A 26061-nucleotide genomic window follows, 5' to 3' on the forward strand; every position below is an offset into this window, starting at 1 on the left:
AGTACAAGGTGAAAGTCTATCAAGGCAATGGGACAAAGCAATCTTGGATCTAATAATAGAGTCTAAGCAGTCAGGGGGCTGTTTAAATGGATCACTTGGAAAAATACATTTTATAACTTAGAACACTGTATTACTCCTAGTTGAGAATCCCTAACACATGCAGCAGCCACTGTGGTGGAGGGAATAAGGGGATTCAGCCCTTCAGGAAGTTCCAATTTTATTTTAGTTTGGGGGAGGGGGGCATTCAGCCCAAGACCAATGAATAACTTTGAGATAAAGGAGACTCAGGGGCCCCTCATTTTGCGTTACACTACTGGCCATAAGGTCTTAGGTAAGTCTATAGATGAAATGAAATGAAATTAAATGAAATGATGAAATGAAATGAAATGATTACGCACTTGTATAGCGCATGACTACCCGTAGGCATATTGGCGCTTGTACGAATACCACTGAGGAACCCTTCCTGGTCTTTCCCTGTGAGGAGCCCACTCCTGGGCACGACCAAGGTGAAGTCAGGCATCCTCAGCGTTGTTGGGGCCGTTGTGGAGATTAAGCAAGCTATTGCCCAGAGGTGCAGAGTGGGACTCATGATTAGAATAGGCACAGAAGCAAGAATGATCAGGTCTGAGGAAATTGAGCCTGAGACCCGCCGAGGTGGGAATTGAACCCTGGTCCCGGCCAGACTACTGCATCACGGTCTGCCGCTCTAACCATTGAGCCACACTTCTCTAGAGTGCACCAGGTGCGGAGACGGCCTGTAAATCAAATGCTACTAGTGGACCTGCAGCTGATTGTGCCACCACATGAGTAGCCCTGCAAACATGTCTCAGACCTGCCACTGCAGTGTTTGTGTGTGCAGTTTTGAACTGCCATTTCGACCTGGCAAGTGCACCCCTTTGCGAGGCCCAACCCTTCCCTTTTACTACACACAAGTCACCCCTAAGGTAGCCCTAGGTATTCCCATGGTCAAGGTGCAGTGTATTTAAAATGTAGGACATGTGCTGTTGTGTTTTACATGTCCTTATAGTGAAATAATACTAATTTAGTTGTTCACCATTGCAAGGACTATCTCTCCCACAGGGTAACATAGGGATTGCCTTGAAATATCTTTTAGATGTAATTTCCTATTGAGATCTAATAGAGATTTGGAGTCTGTGGTTTCTGGACTCACAATTTAAAAGTACAACTTTTGGTGACATTGGTTTTTAAAATGCGTGTTTCAAAATGCCACTTTTAGAAACTGGGCATTTTCTTGCATTACCATTCTGTTCTGCCAGTCTATACAATCCACGTCAGGATTAGGATGATAGTTGGACTCTTGTGCATTAACTCTAGACAGTCACACAAAAGGAGCTGAGGTGTGCCTTGCATATCCTGCTGGGCCATCACCAGGCTGATGTGCCTTCCTGAGCTGGAGTGGTGGGAGGAGTGGTCACTGACAACCTGAATAGGGCTGTGCCTGTTATTACAAAAAACTGTCTCCACCCTCCTGTAGTGTGTGTGAAGCCAGGTCAGGGGCTTCTGCACTACAAAGACTTTCCTCTCAAGCTTGTCTACTTCAAAGGCAGAAAGGGTTATAAGTACTGCATCTCACTCACTCTCAAATCAGAACACTTCTGGACTGAAGACATTCTGCCCGGAAGAAGAGCTGGATGCTGAAGAAAGGACTGCCACTTTGCATGTTGCTTTGTTGTGCTGGCCTGCTGCTAGCTGCTTCTGTCTTGGGAGTGAAAGGACAAGACTCTGCTTTCTGCATCCTGCTTCCAAGGTTCTTAAAGACTTCACCTGCCAGTACCTGGGCTCTTCTGCTGAGAGCCCTGACTTGCCAAGTGGTGCCAAATCCAGGAAGTAGAATCTGGTGAAATGAAGGAAAAAACCCTTGTCTCGACTCCCAGCGCCTGTTTTTATCAACGCATTGCGACAAACTTCAAAATATCGCCGCAGCCAGCACCGTAGCATGGTTCTCCATTGGCACACTGCCCACTGCTTTCACCACAGGCCCATCTTTCCATTGCAGCGTATCAGACGAACCGCTGCAACGTGAGTTTCGAGCACAGCATCACCAAAGCCTGTGATGTACCGCTCAAACTTTGACGCAGCACCTGCTTCATCGTTGTGGAATCGACGCAGCGCATCTGGATTTTCGAAGCATTGTCCCTGGGGGCTGATTTCTTCAAAGATGTTGCCCAACTGTAAGGAACCAAGGCTGCTTGTCCGGAGAACAACGCATCACCTCCCCTTCCAGTAAGAAACTGACACATCACCTCTCCTGACAGTAAGGAACCGACATCACCTTCCCTGTGCAGCAGTAAGGATCCGACACATCACCTCCCGTGGCCATAAGGATCCAACGCTTCACCTCCCCAGGTAGTAAGGAACTGACGCATCCCTTTGCTTTTTCAGCGCCTGACCTTTCCTGGGCCTTTTTCGTCTCTGAATTTTGACACATCAAAAGTATTTTGTGCTAAAAAAAACACATCCATAGATTTCTATGGACTGAACTTATTTAACCTTTGAAGAGTGATATCTTTACTTGTGTATGTTGGATTTTTGTCATTTTAGTCTTGCTTTATTCAGATAATTATTGACAATTCGTTTTAGACTGGTGCAAACGGCCAACCAGGACCACATTTCTAACTATACACAAGATGCAATTCTCATCCGATTTACTACTTTTGGATCCCATGCTCCCTACGGATATAAAAATAGTGTTCTATGAATGGAAATCCTTGAAGTTATTCTCAATCTACTCCTGCTGAACATACATTTGTGAAGCTGAAAACTACCTACTCTGCCACTGGGACAAAACTCCACACCCTGTGCCTTTAGAAAACAGACTAAATCACTACCTACAAATGACAGACCAATCACAACAAGCACCCCTTTAAAAGATATTAGGCTCCATTTATGATGTATTGTGTTCACTCCACTACTGGCCATATTGCATATGTATACTATTACATTTCTTGAGCCATTATTGTAATTCTGCCCTATTGTGTGTTTTCAATTTTTTTGTAAATGTACCTAAGATTTTTATTGGTTAACACTTTTACTAGCATAATACCCGTCATATGTCAGTCTGGTTGTTAACACGTCCAAAATGTAGATGTGAGGCTCAGTCTCACTGTTTCTAATTTAAGTGGGTTCAATACTTTGAAGTAGTTTAGCTTTCGTCTAGCCTGCCTCGCCCCACTGCCATGTTGTTGAAGAAATTGCTCCCAATTCTCTTCAGAATATTTGATGGACACTATGCATTCCCACAATTCTTAAGCTCACTTGCTGTGTGATGTCAAAATGTATGCTTGGTAAGTATCTTGTAAAGACTCAATACAATAGCCTTGTAGACCCCCCCCCCCCCCCCCCCCCCCCCCAGTGTGTAACTATAAATAGCAGAATAATTTAGGTACCATGGCAATTGACCAAGATAACTTTGCAAGAAATAGGTAATTTGTTAGTATATCAGGTAGTGGGAGTGTGAATTCACGATGTAATTCTAAAAAATGCTTACTGTGGCCCTCAGATAGCAAGTCATTCAATGTTCTGTCCCCATGACTTACATGGAGTCTGATGTGAACTCCTAACACAGTGTGAGCCCTGTGCCAAGCATATTATAGGGTTACTTAGTTCCCCAGTTTTAGGTCCTTTCTTGTACATCTGGTTCAACAGCGCTTTAAACATAGAGCAGTCCTCTCTATGAGTAGCCAGTCTGGGACATCACCGCACAATGGATTCATATATTTTAGGTGGCATTACTGATGAGCAATCCTATAAGACTCCAGGTGAGATAAGCAGAGAACGCCTCATTCGGTGAAGTTGTAGCAGTTGAGCTGCTTTCAGTCTCGGTAAAGATTCACCCCATACGAATGCCTGTATGTTCTGTGTCAACAGCCGGAGTAGATCTTTTGATATTTCTAAAGGCATCATGGTGAAAAAACGGAGTAAATTATGATGCTACATTCATTCTAACTATATGTACTCTTCCCCACAAAGAGAACTGTATTTAGAAAAAATTATTATGTAGAGATTGCAACTAGTAGAGAGAACAGATTTCTCCTCACCATATTCTTCAAACTCCTATTGATCAATACTGCCAGGTATTTTAAGTGCGACTCTTTCAATTCGAAGGAGGGACACTACTCATTGATGCCTAAGTGGTGGTTCTTCTCATTTGTAATGCCTTGTGTTACTCCCAGTTGAGTCTTTACCCCCAAAAATGTAGAGAAGGTTGACATTAAGGAAATCAAGGCTGGTATCGAGGATACTAGAACTGCTAACACCACCATGAAGTTAACAACATATAGCAGAGTTCTCTTTTTTTACCACAATCACCCGCTTTATGGGCAACAAAGGTGAATGTATAATCTCGCTCTACTGGATGGACCAATCACCATTGGTCTGTAATTGTGTGATCGGAGGTAATATACTGTGAGTAAGGCCACTCAAATTCAGAGCTGGAATAGTTAATGCACAGGGTGTTTGTATGATCAAAAAAGAATGGTATATCTGCAAGAGTGTCCCTGAGGGGTGCTATGAGAGAACCCAGATCTTTGTAAGGTAATGTAGAGTTGGCATGTTTAACACGTCAAAGTAGTAAATCTGGGTCTGTCAGATAAACTATTAGTAATTAGATCTCTTCATGCACCATTTTGTGTGGCTGGAACATCAACTCTGAGGTAGGGCTGCAATTGTGTGTCACTCAACAAAGCAAGTTACTTGGGATGGAGGAGAATGTGTAAAAAATGTGCTGGGTTTGTAGGAACGCCGAGAAAGCATGAGCCTAGTAATTGGTTTGAACGTCTGGGCGGAAGGGAAAAACAGGCCAAAAATAAGACACAGAAAAAGAAACAAACAAAAAAAGGTAAAGTATTTCTCTTTGAACAACCTTTGAACCATGGTCCGTCTGCCCATAATCTGCACAATTCTAGAAAAATGCCATAGTTTACATGGAAAAGGAATACGCGTCTAACCATGATGTTCGATATTAATAAGTGAGGTGAAAGGTAGCTCTGGCTCATGCATGGTACAGTATCCCTAGCAATCCAGACAGTCTTTCCTTTGTAATGTATCATCCTAAAGCTAGTGAAAGTCACTAGATACCCACATCTGACCCAAAAACGTGGGTGACAAGTAAGTGCATTGATAGCAGACCACCTGAAAAATAATCATGATTATTCATTTTAGTTCTCTGTAACCAACAGGTATATTCAGACTTGGTATATACACATCAGTAAGGATGTAGCCTCAATTACTCAAAAATCAGTATGGTTCACCATCCCCTGCAATACAACAACTTCCCTACTACCTAAATTTTGTCATAACTATACAATCTATAACAATCATGGATACTTGTATAACTGTCTCAGCCTCGGAGTGGTGATCTCAATTTGTCCCTTGGTCTTTGATGTGCATCTGGTCTCTTCTTGTAGCCTGAGGTTCAGCAATGTGTGACATCTTCCAGCTTCTCTAATTCCTCTCATTGTGAGGCATAACTAGGTCTGTCTAACTTAAGCAGCGACGGTGACAGCTGCCCTGGACTTTTTTGTGTGACCATAGCTGCGAATTCACCGTACTCGAGGTTTATTCCTAGGTTGTTCCATCAATTGTAATTATCATGACAGTTGGATCAAGTAGCCCATAATAAATGTCTCACTTCTTCGGAGGGGGTCTAGGTGTAAATGGCTATAATTTCCTTACATTTAAGTTTGTTTCATAGAGAAATTCTTGTGAGTCATACATTTTGTGTTCAGCAGACTGGGAAGGCCCTTGTTTCTTGGCAGTCATGATGAACTGATGTGCTTGAAGGCTCCTCAGGAATCAGGTAATTATCTATATTTGATCCTGTCGGCTGTTGCTATCTCATGATCTTATCCTGTGTACAGTGAAACAAAGGTGTGGTGATTTCTGGAATGAAGGTGGTGAGGAATGCTACCCTACCATTTGCTTCAATTTTTTCATGCACTCCATAAAAGTGGATGTTGTCTCTCCGGTGCCGGTCTTCCAGGTTTGTTGTCTACTGAATTGTTCCAAATCGATAGTTTGAGAGTTTCAACTCGACCATTACTAGTCTATCTTCCGTAGTGCTTAGCCACATGCTAAGGTAAGCAAGGTCAGTTCTCTTTAACTGGGTTTCAGATGCTGGTTTTATAGTGGTCCCTTCTGTTGCTTTAATGGAAAGCCTGATCAATGCAGGATTCTTCTTCATGGTTTACAGTGTAATTTCTGGTGATCTGTCTGTTTGGTCCACTTTTGCTTTTTGTGGTTCGCTTGAAAATGCTTCAGCAAACAGCCGCTGCCTGATTTTAATTTGGACTTTGGGTAGGGAAGCCTGTGCACCAAAACAGTCTTAATTTTGATAAATGCAAGTCCTCAAGGAACGTCAACACTACGGTTAACAGATTAGGTATATGCATGGTACACAATGATGGATCACACAGGAATCTTGTGTAGTTTTAGGTCAAAAGTAGTGGGTATGGAGTAATCAGAGGCAACTGGAGTTATGGGTGGCACTTCACTATGCAGCTCCTCTGCTCGGCACACACTGTTCTGCTTGCACTGCCTGGCACCGCATATGTGCACTAATGCATGTCAATGTGTTCCTGGCTAATGTGTCACTGTGCATCCATCATGCAAAAGTCAAGTCTATTGTACCTGACAATGCTTGTTCCAAAAGGCGACAAACCGAACACAAACATGATCAAGAAAATGAAGATAGACATATTGTAATTAACATTCATTTTTCAACAGAGAATCAAAATAGTTTACCCATAAGCCTCAGACGCAACGGCTGCGGGGATGCGCTTTCAATCTCTGCCCTGAGCAACTCTTTAGCTACGGAAAATATTTCTTCTTGCGTGGAGACAGATGACAACACTGTGGACGCTCTTGTCCTCACTTCAAATTTGACATTCTTCACCTTTAACGTGACCGTCTTACCCTATAAGACAAAAGAGTTAACTTACCATCACCTTCAATATGTTATGAAGAAAGGGAATCCATTAGTTCCTAAATAAATCTTAATAACTAACAATGTAGGGCTAGATGCCAAATAGGTTAGTACAGGTACAGAAGAGTAAAGTAATCTTAATAGTGACTTTGTTACTCAAAGTCCATATGACTCCATGTCACCACAGGTTTAGCATGGAAAGGGTCAGGGCGCTAGTGTAATATTCAAACCGAAATCTTGCTGTAAAAAGAGCCAGAACTCATTTCCTCAACAGAGATTGGGGAATCCCAGGTCACAAAATACAAGTGCCAGTACTCAAAAGAATCTGAAGACCATAGTTTGTAGTTATTGAATTTTATCGGCAACAGAGTTTTAGGGGAATACATAGTGAGAGCCATTTAAAGTCGCCTTTATCAATTTAATTATTTGACCTTGATGTTTAAAGGCATCTGAACGAGCATTAGTATAAGATCTCACTACAAATGCATTCATTGATTGAAGCAAACGCTTTTTTAGAAGTGGCAAAACTGGCAGAAGAGGCCGAGGTAGAAAGCGTGTAATCATTCACAAACCTTTATCTGAATAGTTTGCATAAAAAATGGGTGGTAAGGCAGTGCTGGAATTGTGTGTTCCAACAACAGCAGAACACACATGGCACTACATAACTCCAGAGTATTAAATGTCAGTTTACCTACATACACTACAGGTATTAGCGAAGAAAAAAATAAATTTACAGACTGGTAAATCGATAAAACCGGTCAGTATGAACAATTCTACCAAAATTAAACCGATGATCCTAAAAAGATAAATCTGAATGACAAGAATTTTTTTGTGCAAAGTCTGTCAGCAGCGTTGAGCCTTGTGCTGTTAAGTACACAAGCGTCAATTTCAACCACACACTTTTGGGGAAATAAGATGTTGAACTGAGCTTATAAGAATTCACAAAGCACAACCAATCATCTTATTAGAATGTCTACGGCCTAGTATTAAAGGTATTAACAACATGAATGTGTCCAAGGATAACCTGAATCAACGTCATCGCTCTGCTGGAGATGACACAGATCTAATTTATTCATGACTATGAAAGTCTGCCTTTGAGTGCCTCCTATAGAAGCCACGGGAAACGTCAAGTGACTATTGGCACAAAAGCAAGTAGATTAAATTACAACACAAAATGTAATTTACATGACTCGGACAGACAACATCTTTAGGCAAGATAGAGGTAAGGGTAGAGGGGGAGGTGTGGCTCTCGTGGTGAAAAAAACATTTACGTGTTCTGTCATCCACACGGAGATCATCACGGGCGCCGAATCCCTTGCCTTTTCCTTATCGCTGTCATCCAACAATCTGTCAAGGGGCTTCTAGTGTATAGACCTCCGGGTCCTGCGGGATCCTTCTTTGAGGAACTCAAGTCAAGTCATGTCAAGTCAAAAAATTTATATAGCGCGCTACATACCCAGAGGGTCTCAAGGCGCTTGAAGAGGGGTGGGGAATTACTTGTCAAATATCCACGTTTTAAGTTGCTTTCTGAATGCTAGGTGGTTCTGAGTAAGGCGCAGGTAAGTGGGAAGTGAGTTCCAGGTTTTAGCTGCCAGGTAGGAGAAGGATCTACCTCCCATGGTGGTTTTGTTGATGCGAGGTACAGTGGCAAGGGCTTGGTTGGATGATCGTAGCTGGCGGGAGGGGGTGTAGAAGGACAGTCGTGTGTTGAGGCATTCGGGTCCGATTTCGTAGAGTGATTTGTGTGCATGGGTTAGGAGCCGGAAAGTGATCCTCTTATTGACGGGGAGCCAGTGAAGGTTTTTCAGGTGACCAGAGATATGTTCTTTACGCGGGATGTCTAATATGAGCCTGGCTGAGGCGTTCTGGATTTGTTGGAGTTTTTTCTGAAGTTTAGCGGTAGTACCGGCGTAGAGGGTGTTTCCGTAGTCCAGACGGCTCGTGACCAGAGCATGGGTGACCGTTTTCCTGGTTTCGGTGGGGATCCAACGAAATGTTTTTTTGAGCATGCGCAGAATGTTGAAGCAGGATGAAGAGACGGCGTTGACTTGTCTGTACATCGAAAGTGAGGAATCCAGGATGACGCCCAGGTTCCGTGCGTGGTCCGTCGGGATGGGTGCTTTTCCAAGGGCTTCTGGCCACCAAGAGTCGTCCCAGGCAGAGGGGGAGGTGCCTAAGATAAGGACTTCTGTTTTATCTGAGTTCAGTTTCAGACGGCTGTGTTTCATCCATTCAGCTACTTCTTTCATTCCTTCGTGTAGGTTAGTTTTGGCGGTGCTAGGGTCATTGGTGAGTGATAAGATCAGTTGAGTGTCATCTGCGTAGGAGATGATGTTGAGGTTGTGTTGGCGTGCGATGGCCGCGAGGGGGCTCATGTATACGTTGAAAAGGGTGGGACTGAGTGAGGACCCTTGGGGTACGCCGCAGATGACTTCAGTGGCCTCTGAGATGAATGGTGGGAGGCGGACTCTCTGGGTTCTTCCGGTGAGGAACGAGGTGATCCATTCCAGTGCTTTTCCTTGTATTCCGATGTTTCTGAGGCGCTGTAGAAGGGTGCTATGGCAGACTGTGTCGAAGGCTGCGGAGAGGTCAAGGAGGATGAGGGCGACTGTGTCTCCATTGTCCAGGAGAGTTCGAATGTCGTCTGTTGCTGCGATGAGGGCAGTTTCAGTGCTGTGCTTGGCTCGAAGCCGGATTGTGAGGGGTTGAGGGATTTGTTAGTTTCGAGGAAGTCGGCGAGCTGGTTGTTGACCGCTTTCTCAATGACTTTAGCCGGGAATGGAAGGAGCGAGATGGGGCAGTAGTTTTTGAGTTCGGTGGGGTCAGCTGTGGGTTTCTTCAGGAGGGCGCTGAGTTCGGCAGGTTTCCAGCTTTCCGGGAAGGTTGCGGAGTCGAGGGAGCAGTTGATGACGTCTCGGAGGTGCGGTGCTATGATGGAGTCCGCTTTGTTAAAGATGTGGTGAGGGCATGGGTCTGTGGGGGATCCTGAGTGGATAGAGTTCATCAGACGGATGGTGTCCTCAGTGGAGATTGGCTTCCAGTTATTGAGGGTGTTCAAGGGAGGTGGGGGTCCTGCAGGGGGATGGGTGGGTAGGTCTTCGGGTTGGTTGTCGAAGCTGTTGTGGATGTCTACAATTTTGTTGTGGAAGAATGAGGCTAGGGAGTCGCAGAGGGCTTGAGAGGGGGTGATGTCGTTGGAGTTGGCCGAGGGATTGGTAAATTCCTTGACGATGTTGAATAATTCCTTGCTGTTGTGGGCGTTGTTATCTAGTCGGTCCTTGAAAGCGGCTTTCTTGGCATTTCGGATCAGTTGGTGGTGTATGCGAGTGGCGTTTTTGAAGGCGTCCTTGGTGCTGGTGGTTGGGTCTTTTTTCCAGGCCTTCTCAAGGGAGCGGCAGAGTTTCTTGGATTTCTTAAGATCATCGTTGAACCAGGAGGCCTTCTTGCTGCCAAGTTTGATTTGTCGTTTTTTCAGTGGTGCTAGGATGTCGGGGCTGTTGGATAACCATAGCGTGAGGTTGGTGGCGGCTTGGTCGGGGTTTGAGGAGTGGGCTGGGGGGTTTTGAAGAAGCGATGAGGAGATCTGGTCGAAGGTGATTTTGTTCCAGTTTCTTTGCAGAGTTGGTTGGGGGTGGTTGATGGGTTTGGGCTTGTTGTAGGTAAAGTGAACGCAGCTGTGGTCAGTCCAAAGGAGAGCCGTGGTGTGGCTGAAGGAGACATGCTTGCTGGAGGTGAAGATCGGGTCGAGTGTGTGACCAGCGATGTGGGTGGGGGAAGTGACCAGTTGTTTAAGTCCGAGGTTGGCTAGGTTGTCCAAAAGGGTGGTGGAGTTGCGGTCGTTGTTCTTTTCAAGGTGAAAGTTGAGGTCTCCCAGAAGGATGTAATCTTTGGAGGGGAGCGCGTGTGGAGTGATGAAGTCCGTGATGTCCTCGCTAAATTGTGCGCGGGGTCCTGGAGGTCAGTAAACTCCAGCAAGTTATTTCCACACTAGTCCCGAGAACTGAGCAGTGTGTATTGGCCGGAGATTTCAACTTCCATATGGAAGATTGTTATGATCCGGATACTATCAAGATGCTTGATGTTACGTTCTCGTTGGGCTTGCGTCCCTATCGTTTTGGCCCTACCCATGACAAAGGCCATACATTAGACCAGGTCTTTTCCACCCTTCCGGTTGAGGTGACTGCATTGTTGCCGGTATTATGGTCTGACCATCGACTAGCTCACTTCTGAATACTAGGCACTGAGAAACCAGCAGCTACCGCTATGAGACAGCAGGGATGCGCTTTTAGGGCATACCACCGGGTGACTCCAGACCTGTTAGCCCAGGCCCTTCTGAACCATCCCGTGTCCTACACCGGCGACCTGGACAATGACATCGAAATCCTGCAGATCTGGCTCTTAGAAAGATTGAATGAGCTTGCCCCTGTGCTGCCTCCTCGAACCGCCTTGAAACGGGTTTCGGCGCCTTGGTTCACTGCGGTGTTGGCTCACTCCCGTAGACAATGTAAAGTTGCCGAACGGACGTGGAGGGCCCAGTATGATGTCGAGGCTAAGCTGACCTATAGATCTATGATTAAATCCCACCATAGACTAGTCCTTCAGGAAAAAAATGCTATTTCGCTAAAAGAATCGATGAAGCAGCAAACTCTTGTAAGGAGATTTTCTCGATCGTTAGGGAATTCACTACCCTGCGATCTAACTCAGCACAGGAAGCTCCGTCTGAGACCTGGGCCGATACCATAGCTAACTTTTTTACCACTAAAATTAGGCAGATACAGGATTCTTTCCCCTCTAGACCAACGGTCAGTCTCTCGACCTTGCCGGAGGGGCTAGACCATTCTTCCACTTCTGGCCCTGTACTGGCGGTCTTTCCGCCTCTTACGATATCTTCATCATTATCACTTATGATGAATCTCAAATCTGGATCGCCACGTTACCCCTGTCCTGCCAAATTTTTAGCTAGAATGGCAGCCACTGTAAACCCCCTAGCCAATCCTATCCTGAATCTCTCTCTGAGTCAGGGGGCCCTACCACACTCATGGAAACAGGCCATGCTCATCCCTCTTCTTAAAAAGCCAAGCCTTGCCCCAGAAGTCCCTGCCAATAATAGGCCCATCTCGCTCCTTCCGGCACTCACTAAAATCCTGGAGAAGCATGTTCATGGCGTGCTCTCCAATTTTTTGGAGTCCAATGAGCTACTGCACGCGTCTCAATCTGGCTTCCGGCCCAATTTAAGCACAGAAACAGCGCTTTTGGAGGTTTCAGAGGTCGTTAAGGAGACGCTGGATGTCGGAGGCAGGGTGATGCTAGTTATGTTAGACCTATCGGCGGCTTTTGACACCGTCCCCCACGAGGATCTCCTCGTAAGACTGCATGACATCGGTCTGAGGGGGACGGTGCTCAGTTGGTTTCGCTCCTTTCTAGCCAGCCTCCGACAAACGGTCTGGGCCTCCCCTGGTTCTGCCGAAATGTCGCCTTTGGGAGTCGGAGTTCCTCAGGGCTCAGTATTGAGCCCAACTCTATTTAACATCTTTATGACCCCTCTGGCGACATTGGTTTCCTACGGGGCCCAGATCGTTTCCTATGCCGATGACACCCAGCTTCTCTACACCTGCCGGAAGGGTGAAGAATTTGATGGTGAAAGTATCCGTGAGTGCCTTGGGGCTGTTTTTAACTGGTTCCAACTGAACAGCCTCAAGTGCAACTCAGACAAATCCGAGATACTTTTTTTCGGATGTCCATCGGAACCGGAATGGCAAGGGTGGTGGCCTGCCGACATGTTCCCTCCAGCTCATTCATCCGAGTCAGCCAAGAACCTGGGAATTAAAATTGACAACGGGCTCACGCTCAAATCCCAGGTGCTGACTCTCACAGGAACATGTTTCGGCATCCTCAGGATGCTCCGGAAGTTCTTTCCGCTGCTTTCTGAAGAACATAGGAGAACAATTGTTCAGGCCCTCATTGGATCCAGACTGGATTACGCCAACATCCTATATCTTGGTCTTCCGGAATACCTTTTACAACGCCTGCAGGTGGCTCAGAATGCGGCCGCTCGAGCCATCTTCGGCCTGCATCGGCGAGCGAGCGCCTCGAGTTTACTGCAAACTCTACATTGGCTCCCCATCCGGAAGCGGATAATATTTAAGGCTTTGACACTGGCCCACAAAGCTCTGCATGCTACAGGAGCCCAATACTTGCAAAAGAGGCTGGCTTTTTACATTCCGGCATGATCTTTAAGATCGGAGTCTCTCGCACTGGCAGTTGTCCCCCGAATAAAGAAAGCCCGCATCGGAGGACGGTCATTTAGGCTGTTGGCCCCTCAACTGTGGAACTCTTTACCTTTGTCGTTGCTTTCCACGTCCAACTTACTCGCCTTCAGGAAGAGTTTAAAGACCTGGCTTTTTACAAGTTAGAGATTTTCTGCCCCATCTTAGGTTTCTGTCTTTTTTACCTTTTCACTGTTATGTTTTGTCTGTTTCTTTCTCCTAGGTCTGGAGCACAAAGCGCTGGGACACCACTCTGGAGTAGCCGGGCGCTATAGAAGACCTATAATAACATAACATAACACAGATGACATTTTAGTTGCTTTTGAAATGCAGTTCCTCTGGCTGTGTGTAACATTTTCTTTTCCATTTCCAGTACAGTTGCAATCTGTGCTTTTCTACCCCTTCTCTCTCAATCGTAAAGGTGTTACAGCTGAGGGCTGCCTTTCTTGACTGCCATAATTATTGGGATTAAATATGACAATAGGAATGCATTTTTATAACATTTACACCTAGGAGGCATTTCTGCTCACTAAAACAAAAACAAGCATATGCAATAGGTCTCGCATTAATTAAGTTTGAGCTATCGGCATTGCTAAATATTGCAACACCAATTGCAACAAAAGTCTATAAATTGTAGGACAAAAAAAATTGTTTTTATTTTTGTAGCAATGGTGGCATTCTGCACTTTAAATGAATATATTTAAAAGTAAAGTGCACCATACTGCGATTGCTGTGTGGATCCGTTAACAATTGATGTGTGCAATGAAAGCTGGTGGTGTGTGTGCCAGTAGAAATTGTGCACTGCCGGCTGGTGGTGTATGTGCCTGGTGGAAGCGTTCACTGACGGTTGGTGGTGTGTGCGCCTGGTGGAAGCATGCACTGACGGCTGGTGGAGAGTGTGTGCCTGATGAAAGCGTGCACTGATGGCTGGTGGTGAGTGTGTGCCTGGTGAAAGCGTGCACTGACGGCTGGTGGTGTGTGTGTGCCTGGTGAAAGCGTGCACTGACGTCTGGTGGTGTGTGCCTGGTGGAAGCGTACACTGACGGATGGTGGTGTTTGAGCCCGGTGAAAGAATGCACTGACGTCTGGTGGTGTGTGCTGGTGAAAGTGTGCACTGACGACTGATGGTGCCTGTGCCTGGTGAAAGTGTGCACTGACGGTGTGGTTGTGTGTGTGTGGTTGTGGTTGTGTGTGTGGTTGTGTGTATGGGTGTGTGTGGTTGTGTGTGTCGTTGCATGTGTGTGGTTGTGTGTGGTTGTGTATGGGTGTGGTTGTGTGCGTGTGGTTGTGTGCGTGTGGTTGTGTGCGTGTGGCTGTGTGTGTGTGGTTATGTGTGTGTGGTTGTGTGTGGTTGTATTTGTAGGGTTGTGTGTGTGTGGTTGTGTGTGGGGCTGTGTGTGAGGTTGTGTGTGAGGTGTTGTGTGTAGTTGTGTGTGTGGTTGTGTGTGTGGTTGTTGTGTGTGTGTGGCTGTGTGTGTGGTTGCGTGTGTGTGGTTGCGTGTGTGTGTGGTTGTGTGTGTGGTTGTATGTGTGGTTGTGTGTGTGGTTGTGTGTGTGTGGTTGTGTGTATGTGTGTATGGTTGTGTGTGGTTGTATGTGTGGTTGTGGTTTTGTGTGTGGTTGTGGGTGTGTGTGTGGTTGTGGGTGTGTGTGTGGCTGTGGGTGTGGTGTGGAGCAAGCAGCGCATGCGCTGCCCTAGGCTCGACCTAAAAAGGGGAGCTTACTCATCCGCACAGGTTAGCTTAGAGAATGGCTCAGATTTTCTGATAATCGGACCAACTTGTAAAGCATATTATAATTATAGGACCATGAGTAAAACCAACAAGACCTATTGGCTATGCCAATGCTTGTTTTAAATCGCTGCCCCTCTGTACATGCATGTGTACATGTACACCCCATGCAAGCAGTGACTGCTCCCTGGGACTTAAACATACTTCTTTTACTCCTCGCCTCGCCCCTCATTCCTTCTACAGCACCCTGAAGCCTGGACGGCAGGAGGCTGTGCGCTAGAAAAAATGTATATAAATAAATATGCCCCAGCACAGTGGGGTGCAGAGAAACAAAGGTTTATTCTTCGCTTTGAAGCCCTTGAACCCAGAGCAGTTACCCAGATATCAGCCCAGAGAAAGGTACTGCCGCGAAGCATAAAACTTGCAGCGCCTTTGGGAATGTTTGCAGAGGATGTCACAGACCCGTGCCTTTAGCCAGTGAATTCTGCGCATATGTCAATGCACAGGGGCGGATTGGCAAGGCGGGCATTCGGGAATGGGCCGAAGGGCCGGTGCCTCAGTGCCCTCTGTGGGCCGTTTTTTTTCTCCCCTGTCCCAGTCCACAGAGAGTGGACTAGGAAAGGGGAGAGAAAAAAAAACGGCCCACAGAAACTGAGAAAATGAAAGCAGCCTCGCTGTGCGGCCAGACAGCGATTGTCAGCTGTGGGCTCTCCTTCACCCCTGCCCTGCCAAGCAATCACGCTGAGGCTGGGCTGGGGAGGGGTGATTGTTTGCAATAATCGGCCTCCCTGGGGGCCAGGTGTTTCTCAGGCCTTTGAGCCATTTGCACCTCGGCCCCCTGGCGCCCATGCAGCCCAGAAACGGTGTTAGTCTTAACACCTCGCCCACAGCCCTTCACATTCAGGGCATAGTGGGCGAGGAAGAATGGATCTTGCTGTGTGGGCCTGGTGATGTTTGGAATTTTTTTGTTTTATTTATTTCTTTATGCGATTTTATATAGCGCGGACTTTACCCGAAGGTGTCAGAGTGCTTCACACTAGGAACAGCAATAATACATGAGGAGAAAATTATAAGTGGACAAATTACAAAAGCAAACGTTAAGTTACATGAATCAAAAGTGACAATAGTGAGCAACCAAAATACAAGAGGAGCAAACGATACATTACAGGAGGAAAAAGTGATATGTGTGCAGGTTACAAAAGCGTACAAAATACAAGTAGAGGTATAATACGGCAATTAATGGCAGACACTCCAGCACAAGAACAAACGTTACGTAGGCAATGGTGGCACTTGTGCAAGTATCTAAAGCAAACAAAAGTGAGAGGTAGCAAACAGTGTGTTACAAGAGAAAAGTGACTTGTGCAAGTTACAAAAGGGTACCATACACAGGTACAAGGGTAATACTACAGTAAATGGTAAATACTCAAACTGCCAGAACACACTGGGAAGGCACTTCCCATGCACCAGCTTCACCTCAGCCTCCCCCCTGGCTACCTGGCTACCTGGTTACCTGGCTACCTTGAATGACCCAGAAAGCTGTGTTTTGTGCTCCCCTGCCAGGACATTTTCCCAAGGTCTGGAGGGTTGATTAATTTACTAATTGCAGGGGCCTTACCTCTGTTCATGTGCTCCTGAGCTGAAGGTCTGGGGAGGGCTGAGTAGGTTAGTAATAGCAGGGGCTTTGCTGCTTTTCAGGTGCTCCTGTGCTGGAGGGCTGGAATAATTTTGTGACAAAGAGGGGCATTGCTATTTTTTTAGTTGCTCAGCATGTAGGCTATTGTCACCTTGGCCCTGTGTCGTGTGCAAGAACAGTATCCTCCCACTTTCATTCCTTGTCTGTGCAAATGGTGTTTCATGAAAGGGCACGCCCCTTGAATGTGGGCCACGCCCCTTAAATATGGGCCACGCCTCTTGAATGTGGGCCACTTTTTTCGTCAGTGCCTGGGCCGAATTGTGATCCCAATCCGACCCTGTCAATGCACCACTAAAAAGTGAAAGTTGTAGACTCGTGTAAGTCAGTGAATAAGTGTGAGTGCATAAACACACGTGCAGTTTAAGAGCTCTTTAGCATCCTCGGAAGCTTCCATTGTGTAAGTGGGTCCCTCCCTCAGCACACTTAAGTTACAGGAGGTGCAGTAGAAGAAGCCCCGATTTTATCATTCCCAGGGGTGGGGGGTCAGAGGAGTCTTTCTATGTGGTAACAACTGGCCAGGATGGGGGCAGGCTCACAGCGCACGTCACTACCCCAAGGTACCTGCTGATATTTATTGCACACTGCTTTGTGACAATTGAGACAAGCATTGGCTGCGCGCACGGCCGCGATATGTGGTGGGGGAGGGCATACTACATAAAAAGAATTAGAAGATAATGAATGTAATCGTCATGCTCTATTTAGCTTAGTTTGTAGATTATTATATAATTAGGAATGATGTGGATGGTTGCGTGATCTGCAGTCAAGTACTGACCGGCGCGAAAGTGGAGATCTGTGGTGGGGGAGGAGGAGGGAATTGAAGAGTGAAACACTGCCCGGCAAGAAGTAAACAAGCACCTCTCCGCATGATAGCGGCTGGAGGCACAATCCAGGCTCCAGAAGAGTTGTATCCAGTGGAGGTGAATGAACATCAGTTCGCAAGGCAAAACTGCAATTTCATGCTCCCGCTGGCAAGCGGATGAGGCACCTCTTGCATCACCTCGGCCTAGAGGCTCCGGGACAAGTTGGACAGACATTTTCAGTATTTGTTAACTTAAAGTGCCATTTTTACAATTGAAATTGGCCACCTTGTGTGTGAAGTCGCAAACCGTGTGCTTTGCAGAACTGTCCATTTAATGAAAACTGTCAGCTTTGTAAATGGGGACAGTTAGCAAAATACTTTGTCAGGGGTGGAGAAGCCAGAACACTTGGCAGGGCCAAGTTTGGAAACTTCGTGGATGCAACTGTTGTGTTACAGATAATGGGACAAAGGCTAGGGGAGGGAGAGGAGAACGTTGAAACGTAATGAGCGCTTCCTCAATAAATAGGCGAGACCTATTGGCTATGCCAATGCTGGTTTCCTGTTTATATTCTGCTAGTTTCACTGAGCTCGTGTATTCGAACTTGGTCGGTTTCTTGTATAACACGGTGAACTGTGTGTACAGTTACATTTAAAGCCATTCCCCATCATTGCGGTTTTAAAGTGTTTGCCGCGCTCATTAATGTAAAATCCCACGGTTGCCCTGAGCAACGGCTAACAAAGGCGGAGAGCTCCCTTCCACAGTGTGACGATGGCCCGCAAGACAAAGGCTGCAGAATGAGTAATGGGGGCTGTGGGGTGAAACGGGGTGAATGCTCGAGTACTTCTGAGACAATGTGGAAGGAGTTTGTGGTTCCTGGTTGGCGTGCTGTAACTCTGTAGAGTATAAGAATGTCCCCCGTGATTTAAAAAGAACCCCTCATAATTTAGCCCTTTATACGCGCTCAGTAACATTGTGGACGGAAGAAGCAACGTCGTTAAGAGATAGCATCCCCCCTCACTGCCACACACACACACATCCTCGTGGTGAGATGATAACCAGATATGAACGGGGTAAGGCCGCTTACCGTTGCCGAAGGGATTTGTTAAAAGAATCGAGGCCATTAAAATTTATCAGGTACATGCCTCTATCCTCATTACATGTGACAATTACCCGTCCAAAGATTTGACACAAAAAATGTAAACTTGAACACCATTCAGCATGTTTTACCACTGGAGATTTCCAACTTTAGGCCAGTGATGATGAAAATGATGTTTAAGAGGCAAGCCGCCTGGGTCGGTGTGATTGTGGTTGGAAAGTGGCCACACAGCACAAACCACCACTATTTGGCTTTCACACTGGCGATCCCAGTGATGAAACAACCACTAGCCACCAGGGACTGCAGGAGTGCGGTTGCCAAGATACTCTTACTCTGGAAATGTGGGTTTTCAGAAAAGCAGCATAGGCAGTTTAGAAGCATAGTCTAGGTGGAATTAGATGTGGCGTGTGTAAGAGTTCTTCTTTCTTTTTTAAGTGTGTCAAAGAAATATTGTAATTTGTATTTATATAGCACTTACCACCCTGTTGAAGCGCTTTGCAGTTAATAGCACACTACTCTGAAACCCAAGATGAGATTTATTGCTGATGAAACAGTAGCTGAAGTTCTAAATAAAGGTTTTTAGTAAAAAAAAAAAAAACTAGGTAATACAAAGTGTATTTTAGATCTTAAAATGTTAACCGGGGCGTCTGGAAATCCCTGAGCTGAGGTGTTTTTAACCATGTAAACATGGATTTGTCACAATTATCACATATTTAATTAGCTCCTGTATAATTTGCAGGTGTCAATATAAAAGTGTTTCTAGCTCACAATTCAGAAGTAATTAATAGCAATGCACATTGGGCTCAACGATGCACCTGACGCTTTGCAAAAGTTAACTGATAAGTTGTTGATAGTTGCACTTGTGGTATTAAATATGTAATCGCTTTATCTGGATCATGGAAACATTAAATAACAAAATGTAATTCAAATAGAATGCGAGGAGCGATTTTTTTAGATTTTTTCTTTATCAAGAACATATTTTCTTTCGCTGTTCACAAGCATTAATCTTCACATCACATAATGTTCTCAAATCAGCGGTTATTTCACAGGCAGGTTCGAAGTTTAGAAGAATCCCAAAAATATTGCACCTCATTTTCTTGAAAGAAGTCTTCAATACTAAGTTATTCACAAGTGAAACTCTTAAACAATCAAACAGAAAAAATAGGACACTGTTCTGTGGGATTGTTTCTTAATGGATAGAGGTGCTTCCAAATGCCCTATCGTGAGAACTCAAAGTAAACCTGGAGACTGAAGGTGACCTTTTAAATCTAACTGAGAGAGACATTTTATAACAAGCAGTATGCAGTCTTAGATAGGCACGTTTTCAGCTGCCTTTACTGACTGTGTGGTTTTCTTTGTTAACAAAGCAGTGTATTTTATAGCATTGTAGCAATCCACACTTCGGTGGTGCGTCTGGAGTAATTGTGGGTGACCCTGAAAAACGGGTTCCGCTTTGGAGATATTGCCTAAATTCCTGGCACTCGTGTCCACACTTAGTGCTGCCATATCTGTAGTAGAGAGAGGTAGGGAGGCTCTGCGCTTCCTGTCTATTGTCAGGTGAGCAGCAGGAAGCAGCTTCTGTTTGAAATGCAAATGACGGAGATAGGGAGAGAGCGCGTGGATCAGCGAGTTGTAAAACTGGGCTGGCACCAGGAAAGGGAGCTATGAAGGCGTCATCCGTGCCGCTGGTACAGCATCGCCTCTCTTAAAGTAAAGAGTAAAGTAAAGGGAGCAACTTGGAAGGTTTGCGATCAATTTTGCGGCCGCTTTGATGTTCTCAGTGGCCGCGCGGCTCACCAGACGGACAAATGGTGAGCGCGCCCGGCGCGCATGCACTGTACCCGATCCGCCTGCCGACGTTGGGAGCACTTTTGAAAGCCCCCTTACTTAATATCTCGCCAAATCATCTCTGACGCGATGGTTTAGGCGAGACCTAACAAGTGTTAAATTATTTTTATTTTATTACATTTTTTTTGTTTAACATACAATGCGATCAAGCATATAGTTGCACTATGCATGCCCTCATGAGATGGCTTGTTGCAGGGACCAGCCCTGGCCCCGGGCACCACCTATAGGAACTAATTGTCTCAACCACAGTTCAGTCCCAGACTCTCCATCCCAACCCAGTCAATCCGGAAAGGAGGAAAACATATTTGGCATTGAGAGTTCTGCATCAGCCTCTTGATGCGCAAGGCCCTGAGATTCAATAGTCGCCAGTCCACAGCACTCTCTCCACTTACCCCAGACCCGGTCGGATTTCCTCGGGTAACCTCGAGCAGCGTAAATGACTTTCTCCAACTCAATGCGCGAGTCCATTCCAACAAGTCCTTGACTCTTAGCTGGTATAGTGGGCAACCCCCAGTTCTGTGCAATGTCTCTTCGCCACTGTTGTCCCCAGGGGGAGCAAATATCAGTTGTTTTCTTGGGAGATCAATGTCCCCAGAGGAATTGAGGGTTGTGCAGTAGTTCATCTTCCATTATGGCATTGAGTTCACGCAGGATCATGTTCCTGTATCCTCGGGCACCCCCACAGCGTGTGACAGAACGCGTCCACGGCACCCTGGAATCTAAGACAGTTGGGTGAAGGCATCTTCCCCATTCTATAGAGCTTAGCCCTGTCTAAGTGGACCCTATGAAGGATCTTCAATTGCATGGAGCAGCAGAGTGCCCTTATGGCCACGTTCCGGGGATGCCTCAAAGAGGCCGCCACGTCCACAGCCTCCATCGCCTCCACGTCTCGCTCCCAGCATTGTAGTAGGCTCCCTAGGTTGTCTAGAATATTATTTATCATGGCCTCATGGAGTAATTATACCCTATCCAGTGGATTCCGCAACAGGGAACTCTTTAAGGGACCGACTCAGGCAGGGCTTCCCAGTCCATCCCTTCAGTGTGGAGGGCGGTCTCAGCCAAGTATATTTATATAACTGAGTATGTGAAAGGTCGAGGTCTCCTTGGAGACTCTCAAATGACCTAACGACTCAATTTTCTATGATATCCCGTCATCTAGAAATCCCAATCAGATGTAGCATGTTTTTCTTGCTTTGCTGCAACTACAGCCATGGCTTTCATGAACACCCGAGGGGCACTGGTAAGGTCAAATGGGGAGCACAGCAAATGGAAATGTTCTTGAACTTACCGTGAACTGCAGACAATACCTGTGGGCCTTCAGATGGGAAAATACAAAAAAACATCCAGAAGGTCCAATGCAACAATCCAGTCTCCGGGGTCCAGGGAAAACAAAACCTGAGCCAACATGAGCATCTTAAATTTCTCTTTCAGTAAAAATGTGTTGGGAGGGAGAAGATCTACCATAGGACGACGCCTCCATCCTATTTCGGCTCCAGAAAGGAGCAGGAAAAGCAACCATCTACTACTTCCGATGCCGGCTCCCTGTCAAGGACTCCTTTGACCTTGTCCTACCTGATGGAGCAAAATGAAGTGGTCCTCCATCAGCCATTCTGGGGACAGAGGATAGGGTGGTGACTTCTCCAGGAAGGGTAAGGCATTACCCTTCTGAACAATCTGTAGCACCCATTTATCATATGTTATTGCTTGCCATTGGCACAGATGGTACCTGATCCTGCAGCCAATGGGAGGAAATGCTGCATGGAGGACCCACTAAAGGAGATGTGAGGGTGCGGCTGCCAGAGGGCGGGGGGCTGGGCTGTACGCTGGGTGTGGGTCCCACATCCTCTATGGGAAAGGAGTCTCTGGTCACAAAAGTACCGGGAAGCTTGCTGGCCCAGGGGATGAGATGAGTATTGCGGACACCCATGGAAGCCTTAACCATGGAGGGGAAGGGGCGAAAGGACTGCTGCTGTTGATGTTAGCCCTAGGCGATTCTCAGGGATCTGACAATGACTCGGCTACATTTGAAGGGCTCGAGCATTGTGTCAGTCTTTTAGCAGAAGAGGCAGGAGGCATTAAAAGGTATTTCAATCTAAGATAATTGGACATCCCCTGAAAAAAACAGTGGACCGCAACCAAGCGTGGTGGCGGAGTGCCACTGTGGAGACCACGGCCCTGCCTAATAAATCAGTAGTGTCCAGTTCACACAATGTTGAACTTTGGTATGTCCCTCCATCAACCAATGCCTGGTTCAGGATAGTCCTGCACTCCTCTGGAACCATGGGCAGCAGAATCCCACAAGGCATGGAATTATGGGACCAAGAGACATGCGGTGTTCACCGACCTCAATTACACACTGGAGGACGAGAAAATCCTCTCCCCAAAAATATCCAGCCTCTTGAATTCCCTATCAGGTGAGGTGGTTGGGACCATGCTTGAGTTCACCCAGCTGTCGAAGCCTGCACCATGGGGCTCTCGGGGAGAGATACTGGGATAGGAAGGCTCGGTGTCCGGTGTTGGACTATCATTCTGTACAAAGGAGCGCTATTTCAGGGTTTGCCCAGGCCCCCATGCGAACATCAGTGAGGAACTCATTAAAGTGGAGGAAGGGCTTCTCAACTCCGATTTTAGTACCTCTGTCAAGATGCTGGTCTTGGTCTTGATAGAGGCTAGCTGCAGGTGAAGAACTTCCACTCCCCTGTGTATCATGGTCGTTTCGTGCATCGTCGACGTGCCTTCTCCGTGGCAGGGTCTGGAGGAAAAACCAGGCTAGTGTCTGTAGATGTGTCCAGACCACTGACTTCACTCAGCTCCTCGCATCAGTTTTTCTCCTGGTAAGACTTGTTCTCCAGGAGGCCGAAACCCTTGACATCATCGCCTCCAACAGGAAAGGAGGTTCAAACAAAGAGTGAGAATTCAGAGGTTGAGTATGATCTGAGGGGAGCCAGTGTTGACGCTGATAGGTGTCGAGACGGTGCCGTCTCGGAGAGTAAAATAGGTTCCTCTTCGAGTAGCTGGTGATGGCTTTGGTTGGACTGGAACCAGAAAGGGTGGAGGCACTAGTGTGCATCAGTCCGGATCCGGGGGCGGATACAGAGGGACTAGCTGGCATCAAGGGAAATCCAACTGAAGGTAACCCAGCGGGACACTCTCGACTTTGTTGGGCACTTAGGTGCACTAGAGGAAGTCATGGGCCCAGGGATGGCGCGCATGGCATCATAAATCTCCTAGAGTTGGGGAGTAAATGCTCCAGCTTCAGGAAACTCTGGGAAGTGTGAAGTAGACCCAGCAGCGGCACCGCAGGTGGAGTACATGAGAGGGGTCAAGAAGCACATTGCTTACTAGGAGGAGGCAAAGAATGCTTTGACTTATTCTTCTTGTTCTTCTTCAACTTACCTGACTTTAAAGACAAGGATCTGAAGTGGGAAAGCGATCGCCTGCAGGAATGGCCCGAAGACATCCCTCTGGATCAGGACTGGGATCAGGGCAGCATTCTTCCGCTATGCCTCCAGAAGCTATATCACTTGCTCCCGAATTGCCTTGGTTGCATCGACTTGTAGTCGGTGCAGGGCTTAGGGTTGTGGCACCACAGGCAAACCATGTGTGGGTCAGAGACAGACATCTGTTTGTGACATCCCTCACATGGCTTAAACTCTGTGGCTTTGTTGGGAGGCACGTCCCCAGCACACTGGGAGCAAAGGTCGAAAAGAGTTGACAAAATTACCAAACAAGTGGTCAAAAAGTATCTCTACGGATCCCCTTAGTTTAGAAAACAGTGGCCTCTTCATGGAAGGCGACTTACCAAGCGCAGGGAAACAGGCTATTAGTTTAGAAACAAACTTGGGCAAGACACACTAAACAAAAATATGTGTAGGCATTCAACATCCAAATTTACAAACATCAAACAATTAAGTTACAATTCATTAAATAATTTGAATAACTGCTTGCGTTATTAACACAAAATTGTTTTTAATCTTTTTGTATAAAAAATATTAGAAATCTTCACTTCAATAAAAACATAGTTCACTATTATGTTGTCCTGTACAGTAGTCAATACAAAGGTATTTAATTTAGATTGCGACATTAGGTCCTACTTAGTGTGCTAATCTTAAGCACATCTAATTCAATTCACATTACATCAATTTTTTAAACTTTAATACAATGTCAATTTAGTCCCAATGTGATAGGCTTAGAACACAGTGTTTCTTACGCATGGTAGCCAAACCCAAACAATATACGTACAGCACACGTCACTGCCGACATGGAACCGATCTGATATGCAGAGGTAAAGATAAAAAAAATTCCGGATCCTATCTAACCCCTGGGGACTATTCTATGGTGAGATGTCTATGGTTATAAGTCTGTATCAGAAACTAACTGTATTAGCTCAAAACTTCGGGGGTGATCATGCAATACGAGGCATTTCCTTACATCAAGGATTATACTTTCAAATGTGCCATGATTTGTCTAGTTCCATCCTTCCATCATTTACAGTAACTGTGATGCCTCTAGCGGAATAATGCTTAACACTCTTAGATATTTGAGCCATTTAAGTTTTCTAAATTTGGATGACAGGTCGACACTTTTAAAAATATAAAGTATGTCCAAAACAGTAACTGAAAGTAAATGGAATAAAGAAAAATAAACACATCAAGTCTTTAAATGCTTGTCCATAAAAATCCTAATTTGGACAACTTTCCCAGTTTGGTACGGTCTCGTGGCACCAAGTGTAGTCCAGTGAAAGCGGCCAGTAAGCAGGGAGCTGATGTTTTTATATCTTGCACTAAATTTAGAACTTTGGTACCTAACCGAGCTTCTGAAAGGTACACAGTGTTTCTTACGCATGGTAGCCAAACCCAGAGGAGTCAAGCCAAGTTGGTTGAGCTGAAGGAGTATTGCATTTGCCATAAGCATGCTCTCAGTTGAAAAGTGTGGAATACTGTTGTTTGAAAGTAGGTTTTACAGCAGGAGCAGATAAAGCAGACATGTACCAGGGGACCTCTTCATCATTTTAGTGAAAAGATTCCAAAGTACCTGGAAGCAGGGCAATGTGGTAAAAAAGGAGTTCATTAATGCAATTCTGACGCAACATACAGCTTACAATGGGGGACACCGGTTTTCTCCAACGTACATGTGCATTTGAGAGTCTAAACATAGTATTTCTCGAACATGCATGGGCATTGCGGACCTACTTATCACCACTCATCCCGAAAGTTACATGCATGCTCGTGCATGTCTTCTCTAAAATGCATTCTCAGGGTGCCTGGCCAAGATGGCGGCGTAGGAAGTCGCACTCCTCGGAGCTCCTGCCGTCGGCCCTCTACAGCACCGGCTCCGGTGTCACGGAGCCCCTTCTTAGCGACCCCAAAAGCCCACCCGGTGTCCCTACACAGCGGGGGTCCAGCTGGCTTGTCTCGTCCAGCGGGGAGCGCCTGAGCGCCGGGCCGCCTATCGACCTGTGACGCGGCCTAAGCCCGCGGGCGGCGTTGGGGGTGGAGCGACCAGCTAGAGACGCTGCAGCCGAGCTGGAGGCTCGAGATCGTGCGCGACTTCCCGCTTAGCCTGGTGAGTCATCAGCGGGTCTGACCCGCGCCTACATCGGCGCGAGGCATCGGTAATATCAAGAACCGATTGCTTCTGCAGACCCGCCGCCACGGAGCACATGCGGAGTTTGGTGGGGTGCCC

General features: G+C 46.3%; 1 protein-coding gene across 3 annotated transcripts in view; it reads right to left on the reverse strand.

Annotated features, from left to right (window-relative positions):
- The window catches only part of POLK (DNA polymerase kappa), an 869741-nt gene that overhangs the window by 70544 nt on the left and 773136 nt on the right, over nucleotides 1-26061 (reverse strand). For all 3 annotated transcript variants that reach the window (XM_086960765.1, XM_086960763.1, XM_086960764.1), the window contains one exon: nucleotides 6763-6934. In XM_086960765.1, the coding sequence (XP_086816891.1) occupies nucleotides 6763-6934 (172 nt within the window). The remainder of the gene's footprint in view (nucleotides 1-6762; nucleotides 6935-26061) is intronic.

Source organism: Lissotriton vulgaris, chromosome 3_1 (assembly GCF_964263255.1).
Source record: "Lissotriton vulgaris chromosome 3_1, aLisVul1.2, whole genome shotgun sequence".
NCBI lineage: Eukaryota > Metazoa > Chordata > Amphibia > Caudata > Salamandridae > Lissotriton > Lissotriton vulgaris.